The sequence below is a fragment of the Salvelinus namaycush genome, chromosome 14 (assembly GCF_016432855.1).
Source record: "Salvelinus namaycush isolate Seneca chromosome 14, SaNama_1.0, whole genome shotgun sequence".
Taxonomy (NCBI): domain Eukaryota; kingdom Metazoa; phylum Chordata; class Actinopteri; order Salmoniformes; family Salmonidae; genus Salvelinus; species Salvelinus namaycush.
Window position 1 is genome coordinate 5793788 of NC_052320.1, and position 20821 is coordinate 5814608.

The 20821-nt window shown below is 42.4% G+C and overlaps 1 protein-coding gene across 2 annotated transcripts; it reads right to left on the minus strand.

Moving 5' to 3' along the window:
• Positions 1-7360: 7360 nt before the first annotated feature.
• Positions 7361-20079, minus strand: LOC120059055 (Krueppel-like factor 15). Of its 2 annotated transcripts, none has more exons than XM_039007833.1 (3): positions 19924-20079; positions 16160-17451; positions 7361-10169 (listed from the first exon to the last, which is right to left on the minus strand). In XM_039007833.1, exons 2-3 carry the CDS (start codon positions 17338-17340, stop codon positions 10001-10003), a joined length of 1350 nt encoding a protein of 449 aa, XP_038863761.1. In that variant the 5' UTR covers positions 17341-17451; positions 19924-20079; the 3' UTR covers positions 7361-10000. The 2 variants fall into 2 exon arrangements, with proteins under 2 accessions (XP_038863761.1, XP_038863760.1); XM_039007832.1 differs by having other exon boundaries at positions 19891-20079.
• Positions 20080-20821: the final 742 nt, after the last annotated feature.

Genomic DNA, 20821 nt, shown 5'->3' on the forward strand with positions numbered 1-20821 from the left:
ACAACATGTAGTCAGGTCTGTTCTATACAACATCATGTAGTCAGGTCTGTTCTATACAACATCATGTAGTCACGTCTGTTCTATACAACATAATGTAGTCAGGTCTGTTCTATATAACATCATGTAGTCTGGTCTGTTCTATATAACACAATGTAGTCAGGTCTGTTCTATATAACATCATGTAGTCAGATCTGTTCTATACAACATAATGTAGTCAGGTCTGTTCTATACATCATCATGTAGTCAGGTCTGTTCTATACAACATCATGTAGTCAGGTCTGTTCTATACAACATCATGTAGTCAGGTCTGTTCTATACATCATCATGTAGTCAGGTCTGTTCTATACAACATCATGTAGTCAGGTCTGTTCTATACAACATCATGTAGTCAGGTCTGTTCTATATAACATCATGTAGTCAGGTCTGTTCTATGAAACATCATGTAGTCAGGTCTGTTCTATATAACATCATGTAGTCAGGTCTGTTCTATAAACCATCATGTAGTCAGGTCTGTTCTATATAACATCATGTAGTCAGGTCTGTTCTATATAACATCATGTAGTCAGATCTGTTCTATACAACATAATGTAGTCAGGTCTGTTCTATACCTCATCATGTAGTCAGGTCTGTTCTATACAACATCATGTAGTCAGGTCTGTTCTATACAACATCATGTAGTCAGGTCTGTTCTATACATCATCATGTAGTCAGGTCTGTTCTATACAATATCATGTAGTCAGGTCTGTTCTATACAACATCATGTAGTCTGTTCTATAAACCATCATGTAGTCAGGTCTATTTTATATAACATCATGTAGTCGGTCTGTTTCTATACAACATCATGTAGTCAGGTCTGTTCTTATATATCATGTAGTCAGGTCTGTTCTATACAACATCATGTAGTCAGGTCTGTTCTATACAACATCATGTAGTCAGGTCTGTTCTATGTAACATCATGTAGTCAGGTCTGTTCTATATAACATCATGTAGTCAGGTCTGTTCTAAACATCCTCATGTAGTCTGGTCTGTTCTATATTACATCATGTAGTCAGGTCTGTTCTATACAACATCATGTAGTCAGGTCTGTTCTATATAACATCATGTAGTCAGGTCTGTTCTATACAACATCATGTAGTCAGGTCTGTTCTATACAACATCATGTAGTCAGGTCTGTTCTATATAACATCATATAGTCAGGTTTGTTCTATATTACATCATGTAGTCAGGTCTGTTCTATATAACATCATGTAGTCAGGTCTGTTCTATATAACATCATGTAGTCAGGTCTGTTCTATATAACATCATGTAGTCAGGTCTGTTCTATATAACAACATGTAGTCTGGTCTGTTCAATTAAACATCATGTAGTCAGGTCTGTTCCATACAACATCATGTAGTCAGGTCGGATCTATATAATATAATTTAGTCAGATCTGTTCTATACAACATCATGTATTCAGGTCTGTTCTATACATCATAGGTCAGGTACTTCATAGGTCAGGTCTTTTCTATAAAACATAATGTAGTCAGGAATGTTTTATAGAACAATTTAGTCAGGTCTGTTCTATAAACCATCATGTAGTCAGGTCTGTTCTATATAACATCATGTAGTCAGGTCTGTTCTATAAACCATCATGTAGTCAGGTCTGTTCTATATAACATAATGTAGTCAGGTCTGTTCTATAAAACATCATGTAGTCAGATCTGTTCTATACAACATAATGTAGTCAGGTCTGTTCTATACAACATCATGTAGTCAGGTCTGTTCTATATAACATAATGTAGTCAGGTCTGTTCTATAAACCATCATGTAGTCAGGTCTGTTCTATATAACATCATGTAGTCAGGTCTGTTCTATATAACATCATGTAGTCAGGTCTGTTCTATATAACATCATGTAGTCAGATCTGTTCTATATAACATCATGTAGTCAGGTCTGTTCTATATAACATCATGTAGTCAGATCTGTTCTATAAACCATCATGTAGTCAGGTCTGTTCTATATAACATCATGTAGTCAGATCTGTTCTATATAACATCATGTAGTCAGGTATGTTCTATATAACATCATGTAGTCAGGTCTGTTCTATATAACATCATGTAGTCAGGTCTGTTCTATATAACATCATGTAGTCAGGTCTGTTCTATATAACATCATGTAGTCAGGTCTGTTCTATATAACATCATGTAGTCAGATCTGTTCTATATAACAACATGTAGTCAGGTCTGTTCTATATAACATCATGTAGTCAGGTCTGTTCTATATAACATCATGTAGTCAGGTCTGTTCTATATAACATCATGTAGTCAGGTTTGTTCTATACAACATCATGTAGTCAGATCTGTTCTATATAACATCATGTAGTCAGGTCTGTTCTATATAACATCATGTAGTCAGGTCTGTTCTATATAACATCATGTAGTCAGATCTGTTCTATATAACATCATGTAGTCAGGTCTGTTCTATATAACATCATGTAGTCAGATCTGTTCTATGTAACATCATGTAGTCAGGTCTGTTCTATATAACACCATGTAGTCAGGTCTGTTCTATGTAACAACATGTAGTCAGGTCTGTTCTATAAACCATCATGTAGTCAGGTCTGTTCTATATAACATCATGTAGTCAGATCTGTTCTATATAACATCATGTAGTCAGGTCTGTTCTATATAACATCATGTAGTCAGGTCTGTTCTATATAACATCATGTAGTCAGGTCTGTTCTATATAACATCATGTAGTCAGGTTTGTTCTATACAACATCATGTAGTCAGATCTGTTCTATATAACATCATGTAGTCAGGTCTGTTCTATATAACATCATGTAGTCAGGTCTGTTCTATATAACATCATGTAGTCAGATCTGTTCTATATAACAACATGTAGTCAGGTCTGTTCTATATAACATCATGTAGTCAGGTCTGTTCTATATAACATCATGTAGTCAGGTCTGTTCTATATAACATCATGTAGTCAGGTCTGTTCTATATAACATCATGTAGTCAGGTTTGTTCTATACAACATCATGTAGTCAGATCTGTTCTATATAACATCATGTAGTCAGGTCTGTTCTATATAACATCATGTAGTCAGGTCTGTTCTATATAACATCATGTAGTCAGATCTGTTCTATATAACATCATGTAGTCAGGTCTGTTCTATATAACATCATGTAGTCAGATCTGTTCTATGTAACATCATGTAGTCAGGTCTGTTCTATATAACACCATGTAGTCAGGTCTGTTCTATGTAACAACATGTAGTCAGGTCTGTTCTATATAACATAATGTAGTCAGGTCTGTTCTATACATCATCATGTAGTCAGATCTGTTCTATACATCATCATGTAGTCAGATCTGTTCTATACAACATCATGTAGTCAGGTCTGTTTTATAGAACAGTGTAGTCAGGTATATTTTACATAACATAATGTAGCCAGGTCTGCTCTATATAACATAATGTAGTCAGATCTATTCTATATAACATAATGTAGCCAGGTCTGCTCTATATAACATAATGTAGTCAGGTCTATTCTATATAACATAATGTAGCCAGGTCTGCTCTATATAACATAATGTAGTCAGGTATATTCTATATAACATAATGTAGCCAGGCCTGCTCTATATAACATAATGTAGTCAGGTCTATTCTATATAACATAATGTAGCCAGGTCTGCTCTATATAACATAATGTAGTCAGGTCTATTCTATATAACATAATGTAGCCAGGTCTGTTCTATATAACATGTAGTCAGGTCTGTTCTATATAACAAATTGTAGTCAGGTCTGTTCTATGAAACATAATATAGTCAGGTCTGTTCTATACAACATCATGTAGTCAGGTCTGTTCTATATAACATCATGTAGTCAGGTCTGTTCTATATAACATCATGTAGTCAGGTCTGTTCTATGTAACATCATGTAGTCAGGTCTGTTCTATATAACATCATGTAGTCAGGTCTGTTCTATATAACATCATGTAGTCAGGTCTGTTCTATATAACATCATGTAGTCAGGTCTGTTCTATATAACATCATGTAGTCAGGTCTGTTCTATACAACATCATGTAGTCAGGTCTGTTCTATATAACATCATGTAGTCAGGTCTGTTCTATATAACATCATGTAGTCAGGTCTGTTCTATATAACATCATGTAGTCAGGTCTGTTCTATATAACATCATGTAGTCAGCTTTGTTCTATAAAACATCAGGTAGTCAGGTATATTTTACATAACCGTGTAGTCTCAGCCTCCAGTATTTATGCTGCAGTAGTTTATGTGTCGGGGGGCTAGGGTCAGTTGGTTATATCTGGAGTACTTCTCCTGTCTTATCCGGTGTCCTGTGTGAATTTAAGTATGCTCTCTCTAATTCTCTCCTTCTCTCTTTCTTTCTCTCTCTCGGAGGACCTGAGCCCTAGGACCATGCGTCATGACTACCGGGCATGATGACTCCTTGCTGTCCCCAGTCCACCTGGCCTTGCTCCTGTTCCAGTTTCAACTGTTCTGCCTGCGGCTATGGAACCCTGACCTGTCCACCGGACGTGCTACCTGTCCCTGACCTGCTGTTTTCAACTCTCTAGAGACCGCAGGAGCGGCAGAGATACTCTTAATGATCGGCTATGAAAAGCCAACTGACATTTACTCCTGATTATTATTTGACCATGCTGGTCATTTATGAACATTTGAACATCTTGGCCATGTTCTGTTATAATCTCCACCCGGCACAGCCAGAAGAGGCCTGGCCACCCCTCATAGCCTGGTTCCTCTCTAGGTTTCTTCCTAGGTTTTGGCCTTTCTAGGGAGATTTTCCTAGCCGCCGTGCTTCTACACCTGCATTGCTTGCTGTTTGGGGTTTTAGGCTGGGTTTCTGTACAGCACTTTGATATATCAGCTGATGTACGAAGGGCTATATAAAATAAACTTGATTTGATTTGATTTAGTCAGGTATATTTTACATAACAGTGTAGTCAGGTCTGTTCTAAACATCCTCATGTAGTCAGGTCGGTTATATAAAGCATCATATTGTCAGGTATGTTCTATATAACATCATGAGACCCATCCAGCCAAGCGTGGCAGCAGTGAGACCCATCCAGCCAACCGTGGCAGCAGTGAGACCCATCCAGCCAAGCGTGGCAGCAGTGAGACCCATCCAGCCAAGCGTGGCAGCAGTGAGACCCATCCAGCCAAGCGTGGCAGCAGTGAGACCCATCCAGCCAAGCGTGGCAGCAGTGAGACCCATCCAGCCAAGCGTGGCAGCAGTGAGACCCATCCAGCCAAGCGTGGCAGCAGTGAGACCCATCCAGCCAAGCGTGGCAGCAGTGAGACCCATCCAGCCAAGCGTGGCAGCAGTGGGACCCATCCAACCAAGCGTGGCAGCAGTGAGACCCATCCAGCCAAGCGTGGCAGCAGTGAGACCCATCCAGCCAAGCGTGGCTGCAGTGAGACCCATCCAGCCAAGCGTGGCAGCAGTGAGACCCATCCAGCCAAGCGTGGCAGCAGTGAGACCCATCCAGCCAAGCGTGGCAGCAGTGAGACCCATCCAGCCAAGCGTGGCAGCAGTGAGACCCATCCAGCCAAGCGTGGCAGCAGTGGGACCCATCCAACCAAGCGTGGCAGCAGTGAGACCCATCCAGCCAAGCGTGGCAGCAGTGAGACCCATCCAGCCAAGCGTGGCTGCAGTGAGACCCATCCAGCCAAGCGTGGCAGCAGTGAGACCAATGTTGCTCCCATTAAAGAAGTAGTTTAACGCACATAGAGACAAGGAGAGAGCGAGCACGAGAGGAGGAGACAACAAGGGAGTGCCCCATGAATGCTAACCATATGGTATACATCTTACCCTGGCATTCTGCAAGTTTTCCAACTTAGTAAAGTTTTTCATGTCTCTCGCTTTAAAAAATGTTTTCCAACCAACTCATGAGCAGGGAAATCAAACAAACTGGAAAAACATACTCTTGTTTGAGTATCCAAATGGTCCACTGGAGACACGCATGGCCATAATGTAATATCAGCATATTGTGTTTTGACTGTTTGCCCCCTGTTGGTAGTGTTGTAACATGATGAATGCTAATGATAAAGGGTAGCAGTTACAGTGAAAGAGAGCAGGGTGTCATGCAGAGATGTAATGACAACAATGGATCTTGTCTGAATGGCCACTGATTGTTTGGACAACAAAGCCCTAACTTGACCAAATGTGATAGAACCATAATCACTCTATCTTTTGGGTTTCTTTAATTTGTAAATGCATCGTATGTAGAACAAAGAAAAATATATAATATTTATAATAGTATATAATATTTATAACAATATAACATGAATTGTCATTATATACACGTGCACTAGAATTGTACGCAATCACAGAAATAATTACAATAATATTTCTGTTCCTTTTAGGTGTAGTTGCAGTATTTACATACATTCATGGGTTAAAATAACCTGTTTTTAAAAACATTTTAAATGGGATTGAAGGAATGCATTGCTACAGTATAAGTTTACTGCCCTCTCTAGACCCCTCAGGTTCAGACAACGTTAACACAGAAACGACATGGCCATCATAGACAGTGCAGTTTCGTACAGGGATTAGAAACCATTATTAAAAAAAACATTCCTAATCCTTACAGTATTTGAGTCCTGTATTTCACTAAGCCAATCGTGTCTTCCTGTGATGTCATCTGTAGATCAGGAAGGAGACTGTAGAACATGTGTATGGAGGCTAAGATTTCTACCACCAATTACTTCTTCACATGTTCCAGAGGAAATAACTAAATGTATTTACCTTCATTTAATTAGGCAAGTCAGTTAAGAACAAATTCTTATTTTCAATGACAGCCTAGGAACAGTGGGTTAACTGCCTTGTTCAGGGGCAGAACAACAGATTTTTACCTTGTCAGCTCAGGGATTTGATCTTGCAACCTTCCAATTACTAGTCCAATGCTCTAACCACTAGGCTACCTTTCGTCTGAATAAAGCACCATGCAATTCCAGATCCTCCAGATGAAATGTAATAGCCCAGGAAGCTTGGCTAGGTTGGCACTGCTGTCTGTCTGCTAAAAAGGCTTTTGGGGGTTGTTCCAGTTTGAAACAGTCACTTTTGAAACACTGTAGGGTGCTTCAGCACCATGCATTGATGACACGAGGCAGACTATTGTGTTGATATCGAGGAGACTTACCTCAGGCTACTGTAGCTGCAGTTTTTGAAGAATCCCTAAAAAACATAGTTCAACTATTTTACTGAAAGCATTGATTAGACTGACATTGAAGTGTATGGTTTGAGTCCTTCATACTGTAGCTCCTACCAGCACTGTTTGAAACTGTACATTGATTGACTGTCACTGACATCCACACACTGTATACAACATGGCAGGCTAGGCATTCAATGCTTATGTGCTATGAAGATTTAATACAGTCACCAACGGGTTAAGTGTTATCATTATATTCAAACAGATACTACGTAGGCCTACTCAGTTGGCATATTGGCCCCAGAGAAGGCCAGCTTTAAGCGCCAATGACATAACACAAAATGAAAGAAAATGACAATAACCACTCCTCCAGCTAATGTATACAAATATACAAAAGGAAAAGTTCTTCAATGTCTTCAATTGTGATCAGAAAGCCAGCCGGTTCACATATAAACAACACACCATAAAACATCAAATATTTTCTGCTGCACCTCGTTGTATTGCAGTTGGCTGTTCACTGTTAGCTGATCCAGCCTTTACCAGGCATGAGTCGTCATATTGCTCCCGTAGTGAAAATAGGAGACAGCCTCCACATGTTGCAGGTAGCTTATAATGGCATGATTCTGATCATGATCAGTAGTTCAACATGAACGTTTGAGTATTAATAGTAATTTTTTGGCTTGAAGAAGTACATAGTAAAAACTCCCTCGGTGATGAGAAGATAATTTCATCATATAGCAGAAGGAATGTTGATGCATTAATGATAGGCAGGTACATCAACAACAATTAATTCAAACCTCAAAGTGTAAAAATACTTTGCATAACAAAACCTCTTTTATATTCTCAAATCGTATCTTAAACATTTTTATGAGAAAAAAAAACTTTAAAAAATGAAGAAAAGCTATTTACAAGAAACTTAGGACTCGATTCAATCTGTGCTGCAGAAGTTCAGTGCTATAGCGACATTGAAATGTAAAAGTAATTTCCGATTGAGCCGGCATATGCAGCGTTTACTGTGAATGCAGTCTCCGCGAACGCGGGAACATTGCTTTTAAGTGTAAATCCCGATAAAGCACTGAACTTCCCATCGTGCACCAGTGAAGATGTCATGTTATGTAACAGTTCTTGTTTTTTCAAAATGTTTTCTCTTTTGAGTCTCTGCATTACTCAATAAATTATCACAGTACCACCAACGTGCGTCACACACACACATAAACAAACAAAACCTTCAAACACTCTCTCCCTTTTAACTGTTGTTTGAAAGTTCATTCTGCCTGTCCCACTGTCCCCTCTGCTATTAGCAATCTCCCACATTCATTCTGTCCGTCCCACTGTCCCCTCTGCTATTAGCAATCTCCCACATTCATTCTGTCCGTCCCACTGTCCCCTCTGCTATTAGCAATCTCCCACATTCATTCTGTCCGTCCCACTGTCCCCTCTGCTATTAGCAATCTCCCACATTCATTCTGTCCGTCCCACTGTCCCCTCTGCTATTAGCAATCTCCCACATTCATTCTGTCCGTCCCACTGTCCCCTCTGCTATTAGCAATCTCCCACATTCATTCTGTCCGTCCCACTGTCCCCTCTGCTATTAGCAATCTCCCACATTCATTCTGTCCGTCCCACTGTCCCCTCTGCTATTAGCAATCTCCCACATTCATTCTGTCCGTCCCACTGTCCCCTCTGCTATTAGCAATCTCCCACATTCATTCTGTCTGTCCCACTGTCCCCTCTGCTATTAGCAATCTCCCACATTAATTCTGTCCGTCCCACTGTCCCCTCTGCTATTAGCAATCTCCCACATTCATTCTGTCTGTCCCACTGTCCCCTCTGCTATTAGCAATCTCCCACATTCATTCTGTCTGTCCCACTGTCCCCTCTGCTGTAAGCAATCTCCCACATTCATTCTGTCTGTCCCACTGTCCCCTCTGCTATTAGCAATCTCCCACATTCATTCTGTCTGTCCCACTGTCCCCTCTGCTATTAGCAATCTCCCACATTCATTCTGTCCGTCCCACTGTCCCCTCTGCTATTAGCAATCTCCCACATTCATTCTGTCTGTCCCACTGTCCCCTCTGCTATTAGCAATCTCCCACATTCATTCTGTCCGTCCCACTGTCCCCTCTGCTATTAGCAATCTCCCACATTCATTCTGTCCGTCCCACTGTCCCCTCTGCTATTAGCAATCTCCCACATTCATTCTGTCCGTCCCACTGTCCCCTCTGCTATTAGCAATCTCCCACATTCATTCTGTCCGTCCCACTGTCCCCTCTGCTATTAGCAATCTCCCACATTCATTCTGTCTGTCCCACTGTCCCCTCTGCTATTAGCAATCTCCCACATTCATTCTGTCTGTCCCACTGTCCCCTCTGCTATTAGCAATCTCCCACATTCATTCTGTCTGTCCCACTGTCCCCTCTGCTATTAGCAATCTCCCACATTCATTCTGTCCGTCCCACTGTCCCCTCTGCTATTAGCAATCTCCCACATTCATTCTGTCCGTCCCACTGTCCCCTCTGCTATTAGCAATCTCCCACATTCATTCTGTCTGTCCCACTGTCCCCTCTGCTATTAGCAATCTCCCACATTCATTCTGTCCGTCCCACTGTCCCCTCTGCTATTAGCAATCTCCCACATTCATTCTGTCTGTCCCACTGTCCCCTCTGCTATTAGCAATCTCCCACATTCATTCTGTCTGTCCCACTGTCCCCTCTGCTATTAGCAATCTCCCACATTCATTCACTCTCTCTCACAAACATTCTCTCTCTGTCTCTCCATGTGTCCTGTGGCGTGGCCTCAGTCTAGCAGGACCGGGAGGTCAATGTGCTCAGTTTGCGGATCGCACTGTCCTGCTGTTTCTTGGAAAGCGGTGGACTTTGATGTGTTTGGACAGGTGATCGCTGCGGGCAAACTTCTTCTCGCAGATGGGACACTGATAAGGCTTCACTCCAGAGTGAGAGCGCCGGTGTCTGGAGAGTTCGTCTGACCTCGAAAACCTGAGACAGACAGACAGACCCAGAGCACATCAGACAACCTATATCAGAGCCACGGTTTCCCATAACACCCTGAGGTAAAAGGCCCCCTCTCTCTGTCTGACTACACCAGTACACTCTATCCATATTATATCTCTACCCATATTTGATTTTAACACATGTGCACAGTAAAGTCCAACATGTCTATTTCTGGTCTTCACTCTGATTCCTGGGTAGCTTTCTGTTGGTAAGGTGTCCAGTCAGAACTAAAGGGTTAACTCATTACTGAGGTGTTAATTCCCAATGGTAACACATTGATTATAGTAATGTAAAGTAATCTTAAAACATTCCTTCCATACACACTCATCATGAATCATGAAGCAACTGTGCTATTGAGATGAATGACTAGAATCCCTGCATGGTAACATGGCCTTTCATCATGCAGTACACACATGCAGTACACACATGTAGTACACGCATGCAGTACACACATGTAGTACACACATGCAGTACACACATGTAGTACACACATGTAGTACACACATGCAGTACACACATGTAGTACACACATGCAGTACACACATGTAGTACATGCATGCAGTACACACATGCAGTACACACATGCAGTACACACATGGAACAACAGGTGCTACACATGCATAACATGGTAGTGAAATGGTTAAGTATTACTAGGCCTCATTATCAACAGAGGATTTTCCTGTATGGCCAGAAGTGAACCAAAAAAACGATTCTGCCACTGTATTTAAAACGAACTGGTTCTGGGGATGTTACTCTGACATTAGGAAACCTCATCTACCTCTATTGTAATATTACATAGTATTCTACATCAGTACTACACAGCACTCGTTACAGCCCCAAGCTGATGGTGTGCTATAACATGTTGCCAGTAGCTTAGAATGGCATGATTCAAAATCAAATCAAATCACATATTATTGGTCACATACACATAATAAGCAGATGTTAGTGCGGTGTAGCAAAATGATCAGTAGGTCAACATGAACGTTTGAGTATTAATAGTAATTTTTTGGCTTGAAGAAGTACATAGTAAAAACTCCCTCGGTGATGAGAAGATAATTTCATCATATAGCAGAAGGAATGTTGATGCATTAATGATAGGCAGGAACACCAATAACAATTAATTCAAACCTCAAAGTGTAAAAAATACTTTGCATAACAAAACCTTTTTAATATTCTCAAATCGTATCTTAAACATTTTTATGAGAGAAACCCCACCCAAAAATAAGAAAGAAAAGATATTTACAAGACATGTAGGACTCTATTCAATCTGTGTTACATACTATGCTACTTCCATTCCAGGGGTGCAATTTTCACTGGGGACAAGGGGGGACATGTCACCCCTACAATCTGAAATTGCATTTATCATTGGAATGTGATCATTGGAATGTTTTATCATTGAAATGTGATACAAAACGAGGCAACGGTGTGCTTTAGGACCATGGGGAGGTCTCCAAGCGGTCGGGAAGGCTGTTTGGAGTTTTTATACAATATTTTGATCCAATATTTATTTTTTTAATGCCCCCCCCCACTTCTGAAACCAAAGCTGTGCCGTACTATACATGATGTGTCAGCACTCGCTATACCCCCAAGCTGAAACTGTGATATAACTCCTTCATGTTGAGACATGATGGCTACAGTTCATCTCTGACTGAAACAGCCTCACCCTATCCTTGTCTAAGCCAATAAGCAATACATGTGGGACAAGATTAACTGAACTAATTGTCTCTGCTATGTTAACATCCTGACACATCACTACTATCTCGCCCTGGAAGTTGATATGAAGTATGTCCCTGTATATAATTGTTAGACAATGTTAGATGGCTGTTATATGAAACTGTTAGGCTATGTTAGATGGCTGTTATATGAAACTGTTAGGCTATGTTAGATGACTGTTATATGAAACTGTTAGACAATGTTAGATGACTGTTATATGAAACAGTTAGGCTATGTTATGTGGCTGTTATATGAAACTGTTAGGCTATGTTAGATGACTGTTATATGAAACTGTTAGGCTATGTTAGATGACTGTTATATGAAACTGTTAGGCTATGTTAGATGACTGTTATATGAAACTGTGTTATACGCAGCGGTTAGGGGATGACGGAGGTTAGGCTTATGAGAGCCTGGGTAAGGCTGTTTGTGGAGCCATTGTTGGGCAGGGTGGGATGCCCAGGTGTGTGGAGGGGAGCCTTGATGCCCCAGCTACAGCCTCCACAGCTTATTTAGGCTACACTCTGGCTCTGTTCGAGCTTGTTCCTGAACTCAGCCCTGAAGCATACAGTAATCACTGACAAGACGCTGGCAAGGACCAAAAGAAGGGGCGGTGGGACTTACTGTGGTGAATTACAAGAACTAAATGTATCCTAAACTCTTTCCTGTAAACATAATGTACAACAACACTAATGAATGATCACTTACAGATGTAAGTCAACAGGAAAGGACAGTGTTGTTGTAACTCATGTAAGTCAAAATATTTTTAATTTATGAATTTATTTCACCTTTATTTAAGTAGGCAAGTCAGTTAAGAACAAATTCTTATTTACAATGACGGCCTACCAAAAGGCCTCCTGCGGGGACGGTGGCCTGGGATTAAAATAAATAAATACAATATAAATATAGGACAAAACACACATCACAACAAGAGAGACAACACAACACTACATGAAGAGAGACCTAAGACAATAACATAGCAAGGCATCAACACATGACAACACAGCATGGTAGCAACACAACAAAACAACAACATGGTAGCAACACAACATGGTAGCAGCACAAAACATGGTACAAACATTATTAGGCACAGACAACAGCACAAAGGGCAAGAAGGTGGAGGCAACAATACATTACACAAAGCAGCCACAACTGTCAGTAAGAATGTCCATGATTGAGTCTTTGAATGAAGAGATAAAACTGTCCAGTTTGAGTGTTTGTTGTAGCTCGTTCCAGTCGCTAGCTGCAGCAAACTGAAAAGAGGAGCGGCAGGGTAGCCTAGTGGTTAGAGAGTTGGACTAGTAACCGAAAGGTTGCAGGCAGTTAACTCGCTGTTCCTAGGCCGTCATTGAAAATAAGAATTTGTTCTTAACTGATTTGCCTAGTTAAATAAAGGTAAAAAATTAAAAACCCAGGGATGTGTGTGCATTGGGGACCTTTAACAGAATGTGACTGGCAGAACAGGTGGAGGATGAAGGCTGCAGTAGATATCTCAGATAGGGGGGAGTGAGGCCTAAGAGGGTTTAATAAATAAGCATCAACCAGTGGGTCTTGCGACAGGTATACAGAGGCAACCAGTTTACAGAGGAGTATAGAGTGCAGTGATGTGTCCTATAAGGGGCATTGGAGGCCATTTCTGATGGCCGAATGTTAAAGAACATCTAGCCGCTCGAGAGCACCCTTACCTGCCGATCTATAAATTATGTCTCCGTAATCTAGCATGGGTAGGATGGTCATCTGAATCAGGGTTAGTTTGGCAGCTGGGGTGAAAGAGGAGCGATTATGATAGAGGAAACCAAGTCTAGCTTTAACTTTAGCCTGCAGCTTTGATATGTGCTGATGTAACGGATGTGAAATGGCTAGCTAGTTAGCGGGTACGCGCTACTAGCGTTTCAATCAGTTACGTCACTTGCTCTGAAACCTAGAAGTAGTGTTGCACCTTGCTCTGCAAGGGCCGTGGCCTTTGTGGAGCGATGGGTAACGATGCTTCGTGGGCGACCGTTGTTGATGTGTGCAGAAGGTCCCTGGTTCGTGCCCGTGTCGGGGCGAGGGGACGGTTTAAAGTTATACTGTTACATTGATGCTGTTGACCCGGATCACTGGTTGCTGCGGAAAAGGAGGAGGTTGAAAGGGGGGTGAGTGTAACAGATGTGAAATGGCTAGCTAGTTAGCGGGTACGCGCTACTAGCGTTTCAATCAGTTACGTCACTTGCTCTGAAACCTAGAAGTAGTGTTGCACCTTGCTCTGCAAGGGCCGTGGCCTTTGTGGAGCGATGGGTAACGATGCTTCGTGGGCGACCGTTGTTGATGTGTGCAGAGGGTCCCTGGTTCGTGTCGGGGCGAGGGGACGTACTAAAGTTATACTGTTACACTGAGAGAAGGACAGGGAAGGACAGTGTTACTGTAACTAATGTCAGTCAATAGGGAAGGACAGTGTTACTGTAACTAATGTAAGTCAACAGGTAGCGACAGTGTTACTGTAACTAATGTAAGTCAACAGGTAGCGACAGTGTTACTGTAACTAATGTAAGTCAACAGGTAGCGACAGTGTTACTGTAACTAATGTAAGTCAACAGGTAGCGACAGTGTTACTGTAACTAATGTAAGTCAACAGGTAGCGACAGTGTTACTGCATAAGAGCTTCCAATTCCACACAACGATCTAGCTCTTCGGACCTTCATGAAGCTACTATTACAGAATACAGTAAGCAGAAATCATAAAGCACTTGAAGTTCCAAGTTCGAAGAATGGACACTAAGGAATATCATTAAATCTTGTTTAAAAATATATATTTTTGTATTTACTGTAAGGTGAACAGGGTTCAAAAACAAATCTACAGTCCACTAGAAACCCCATATCAATGTTCACATTTAGGTCTTTACCCAGTGTGAACGTGTTTGTGTCTACCTACGCTTGCCTGTATGCATGCATGTGGGTATGCATTGTGTATGTATTATGTACATGTGGGTATGCATTACGTGTGTGAGGAGATTGGAGATGCCAGAGGAATGCCAGCTGTACAGTAAATGTGTCATTTGTTTTTTATGGGCATGATGAGAATCAGAGGAATGTCAGAAACACTTTATTTCGTTACAACACAAGGCACTCAAATGACAGACGGCTGGAGGTGCATATTTCCCAAGCTCACTTCCATTTCCTGACAAGGAGGAGAGGAGGAGGAGGTGGAGGCAGAGGAGGGAGGAGGAGCGAGGGTCCCTCAGACAGAGAGCAGTTTCTGAAGGCCACACTGTGCCCTGTGGGATGGCGAGGGGGGATACCACATGCCCAGGGCAGTCATGTGTTGGGGCTAACCCAGGTCACTGTGATAAGACCACAGGACTGCTGAGCACTGCCAATCTTATCGGACTAGAGACCTTCTCACCAGCTGTTCCCACGAGCACACTGAGCTTTTTATGTTTAGTTGTGCAACCACATTGGGTGGAGAGGTCAGGGAGATGGGGAATGAATAATATGGGACAAATCCATGCTTTATGCTTGCTGAGTAAGTGGAAACAGAGAAACAAACTCCTTTGGCCCACTAATATATCATGGATAATAATCAAATTAGTATGCAGTAAAGTCATTCATTATGCCATAAAGTTAGTGCTGCTACCAAAACTTTGAACTAGATTCTGCAAGAGTTTAACTGAGTGCAGATGGAGAGCAAACAGAGAGACTGCTAGAGGGGGCAAAGTCTGCCCACACTTCAAAGGCCTTATCTAATCTCAAACTCTGCAATAGAAGAAAACACAGAGATATGGAGCCAACGAGAGAGCATGAGAGGGGAGGAGAGCATTCATTATGAGGGACACTAATCATTTTAGTTCTCCATCACATCTAATTGAGCTGACGCACAACTTGGAAAATTAATTATATTTTTCTCAAAAAATGTATATCTGTGTTTTGCAGAGCAGCTGGTGGGATTGGCTTTGAATGGCTTTGTATCTCTCTATGATAATATCAGCCAGCGAAGGAAGTTGATAACCCTGTTGACCTCTGGAAGGAATCAATGCATCTCAGATAATCCAACCCCAGTCAACAGAGATAGTTGTATACTCTGTGGCTTCTCCAACTAAAACCTGGACTGCTATTGCCAAATTGTCATACATTGTTGGACCATCACAGCTAAACATCCCCTGTTGCACTCACTGACTGTCACTGCCGTGTATGTAGTCACATGAATAACCACACATTTAGTAGACCTATGAGCTCCACCCGTGAAGTCTGACTCTAACATAACCTACACAGTGTCTTGAACCCACTCACCTCCATCCACAGCCAGGCCAGGTGCAGGCGAAGGGCTTTTCCCCTGTGTGCCTCCTCAGGTGGGCCTTCAGGTGGCTGCTCTTGGTGTACATCTTGGCACAGCCAGGGAAAGTGCACTTATGCATTTTTATAAGGTCCGTAACCGTGCTTTTCTGGAACTTCTGTCCTCCCACCAGGATCCCTGCAGCCTGGTCACCTGAAAGCCCACTCTCCCTGAGACCCAGGGGCTTGGCGGCGATGGGTACGGGTGCGATGCGCACAAATTTGGAAGATGTACCATTGAGATTAGCTGGAGACACCAGCTGGGGCACCAGGGCAAACGTCTGGCCCTGGATGTTGACCAGGAGCTGGGCGATTTTGATGTCTGAGGAGGGCAGGGTGGTCTGCGGTGGTACTGGTGTTGGTATCACACCTGGGCTGGGCTCTTGCTTAATCTGGATTGGTTGAATCTGCAAGATGACAGGTGTCAAGCCAGACCCCTCCCCCGAGGCTGGTGTTTCAGCAGGTTCCTCCTGTTTAATCCCACTACAACCGTTGGAATGTGTTGTTGTGGATGTTGCTGTGTATTTGGTCTCTGTGGTGGGTACAGTAGCCCTGGCAACAGGTACTGACTGCTCTAGCCCAGGTTCTAACCCTGTCACCTGACTGTCTACATCCAACATCCCTCCCTCACTAGCCTCCTTCTTCAACGTCACCACCTCCATATTCTCCTCCAGGAACTCCTCTATCTCCTCCAGGGTGGGCTGAAACAGCAGCCCCACATGATCCTCCAGGTCCACTGGGAACACAGGGAACTCAAAGCACTCCTCTTTGGTTGGCTGAAACAGGCGGTCCGTCTTCGACTCCCATGCTAAACCCCTGGGGAGGATGGGTGGTACTGAGGGAGATAGAGTGGGAGTAACTCCACTTCCAAGGGTGGCCTGGGAGAGCAGGAAGTCCAGGAGACCATCCTGGCTCTCTCCACTGCTGCTGCTGCTGCCGTAGCTGGAACCCAGCACCTGGGACTCAGGGCTGGAGCAGGAGCGAGGGCTGGACGAGTCACTCAGGTCGTCCTCTGAAAACGGGGAGGGCACTGCCTGGTAGACACCTGTGTCTATCACCATGTCCGATTCGTGATGTTCAGCAAGAAAGCTGGCGTAATACAGGAAGGTCCCCTCTCCTACCGGCAAGTTATCCACCATTCCTGACCTGAGCCAGTCACCTGAGCCAGTCACCTGAGCCAGTCACAGCTCTGCTAGCTCCACTTGGTTTATACTAGTTATGAGTGTATGATTCAGTTTCTCCTCTTCTCCCTAGAAAACAGGAATAGATGTCCATCATGTGTACAAAATGGCATGGCAATAGAGAAAATAATGAATGAGAGTATGAGAGGGAGAGAGAGTAAGAGAGGGAGAGAGAGTAAGAGAGAGAGTGAGAGAGAGAGCGAGAGAGAGAGAGAAATGAGAGAGATGAGAGAGAGATGTACATTGCACATTTGTACATTGTTACAACACTGTATATATATATATAATATGACATTTGTAATGTCTTTATTCTTTTGGAACTTCTGTGAGTGTAATGTTTACTGTTCATTTTATTGTTTATTTCACTTTTGTATATTATCTACCTCACTTGCTTTGGCAATGTTAATATATGTTTCCCATGCCAATAAAGCCCCCTGAATTGAATTGAGAGAGTAAGAGAGAGCGTAAGAGAGGGAGTGAGAGTAAGAGAGATAGAGGGATAGAGAGTAAGAGGGAGAGAGAGTGTGAGAGAGAGAGTAAGAGAGAGTAAGAGAGAGAAAGAGAGAGAGTAAGAGAGAGAGAGAGTAAGAGGGAGAGAAAGAGAGAGAGAGTAAGAGAGAGAGTAAGAGAGAGTGTAAGAGAGAAAGAGTAAGAGAGATAGAAAAAAAGGGAGAGAGTAAGAGAGAGAGAGAGTAAGAGAGATAGAGGGAGAGGGAGAGAGTAAGAGAGAGAGAGAGAGAGAGGGTAAGAGAGCAATAGTGTGTAAGAGAGAGAGAGAGAGAGAGTAAGAAAGAGAGAGAGAGTAAGAGAGAGAGAGTAAGAGAGAGAAAGAGACTAAGAGAGAGAGAGAGTAAGAGAGAGAGAGTAAGAGAGAGTAAGAGAGACTAAGAGAGAGAGAGAGTAAGAGAGAGTAAGAGAGACTAAGAGAGAGAGAGTAAGAGAGAGAAAGAGACTAAGAAAGAGAGAGTAAGAGAGACTAAGAGAAAGAGAATAAGAGAGAGAGAGAGAGTTAGAGAGAGAAAGAGAGAGAGAGGTAATGTTATCCTCCATTATAAGATAATAAATAACTCAAAATAACTGAGTCAAGAGGATAAAACTAAATAAAACAGTTATATAACACTGCCCCCTGCACCACAGCACGAGCCTGCCTGCGGGTTTAAACAGTAAATACCAACGTGGCTTGCAGGGGGTTCAATTGCATTCTTGAAACCTTCAGTTTGGGCATGCAACACTGCCACTGAACTTCTGGAGGAGAAGAGCTGTCAATATGTAACTCATGGTCAGCACGAATCTATTGTAACTACCTACTACTATAACCGTTTTGGATAAAGAAGTAGCCTAAACAATGAATACATTCGTTATTTTATATCACTTTAAAATGTATAGTAGCTCTGGGGCATCACGTGTGAAGGAGGAATTTCCAGACTGCGTTTCCACTGCACGTTGACTTACCGTCATAAACCAAAGTCGAAAATAGATGACCGACTGCAATTGTCAAAGTTTTTCGTCTAGATATGTATCATTCAATAATACTGTAAAAGTAAGACTAATTCCTATGGGCTACAAGGCAGGCAACAGCTGCTGTCGACCTAACCTGTCATCGGCTTCAAATAATAGGCTTAACCACATATTTCAGTGCATTTTATTATTATGTGATTCCTTCAATAAGCTTAAGGGACATGATAAGTAAGGATTCACATGGTCTATTTTATCTTCCAAGTAATATTCGCTTGGGATTTTCCTTGGTAAAATGTAGGAAAAAATAGTTTGTAAAATCGAAGAGATTTTCTTGGCATTGATTATGTTCCATTGATTTAGTTCGTTATAAAAACGTACGTGTATTACATTGTAATACATGTGGATGCTTGAATGCATAAACTAGTTGAGCGCCCCCCCCCCCCTCCCCCCGTCCAGTTTTCATTGATTTTGACGGAGAATAACCTGAACATGAAAAAGCGTTGACTCACTATGCTAGAAACAGTTTGAATGGATCGGGCTGGGAGCATTTACCTACTGTCATACCACACATTGTTTGGATGAAGAAAAAAAAACATTTAAAAATACGTAGCAAATAAAATGTTAACAAATCGACAACTACGGTGTAGGAAATTTCTAAGAGATTTACATTGTAACCACATTGATAACATGTAACGGTCTCTCTCATTCCCTCTCGGTAAACACGGTTTTTATAGTTTCATCCAATCATTTATGCATCTAAAATATATCCAAAACAGTGCCCCTTTGGTGTGCATATCCACTGTGAAAATATGTGCCTATTCTATACATAATATGAGCGTATATCGTCATCAGCCTATTTATTGTAGCAGTTTTCCCCCAACTGTGTGCGCTGTATGCAGAAAGCATGTCGCACCATGCGTCCAATCGACGTAAACATGTTATTGTGCAGTGTGCTGCCGGAGGGAGCGCGCAACGGGGCGCACGCACCAATGCCTTTCTGCCATCGCTTCCTATGTGAAACACTTTTCACGGTATAGTTTATGCACCAACCTTTATGTATCGAGAGAATGTTAGTCCTTTCACCTGAAGTAAGTGAAAAATGATCCGTTGGTGAGATGATGTCAATAGTCAAGAGCGTTGTGGATAAGCCCTTGAGACGAGCTTCTCATCGCAATGCCGATCCGTAGGGCGGGTGCTACGATCTACCGTAGTAGTAGTAGTAGTAATAGTAGCAGTACACTACCGTCACATGATTGGTGCTGTGTAGTTTATAAGTAATTAGGGGTTGGGTTATGAAGGCTCGTCTGCTCTGCGCTTCGTATTGGCTGACAACATTTGGAGGCTGGACTCGATGTTTTGTCGTTTATGGACTCACTAAAGACAGACAGACAGACAGACACTGCAATTGCATGAATTCCCTCTCATCCTCCCGTAGCTAAAACGCAATGGAGACTGGGTAACTTTGATGCAATCATAGTGAATGCCACATTCATAGACATTTATTTAATTATAGTATAACATTTTATATTAGAATAGGACATGTGTGTTTGTGTCTAAAATGTTTGTGCTCCATAAAATCAATGTAATCTAGCGGATATGGTCATGGGTCATTAGTACCTTTTAAAGTGCTCCCTGACTGCTCAGAGACACGCCTAAAGCACAGTCCAAAGGTATAACACTAAAGGAAGCATATGAAGCAGGCTAGACTCCGCAGCGGCCGGTCTATACAGGCAGGCTACACTCCGCAGCGGCCGGTCTATACAGGCAGGCTACACTCCGCAGCGGCCGGTCTATACAGGCAGGCTACACTCCGCAGCGGCCGGTCTATACAGGCAGGCTACACTCCGCAGCGGCCGGTCTATACAGGCAGGCTACACTCCGCAGCGGCCGGTCTATACAGGCAGGCTACACTCCGCAGCGGCCGGTCTATACAGGCAGGCTACACTCCGCAGCAGCCGGTCTATACAGGCGGCCGGTCTAT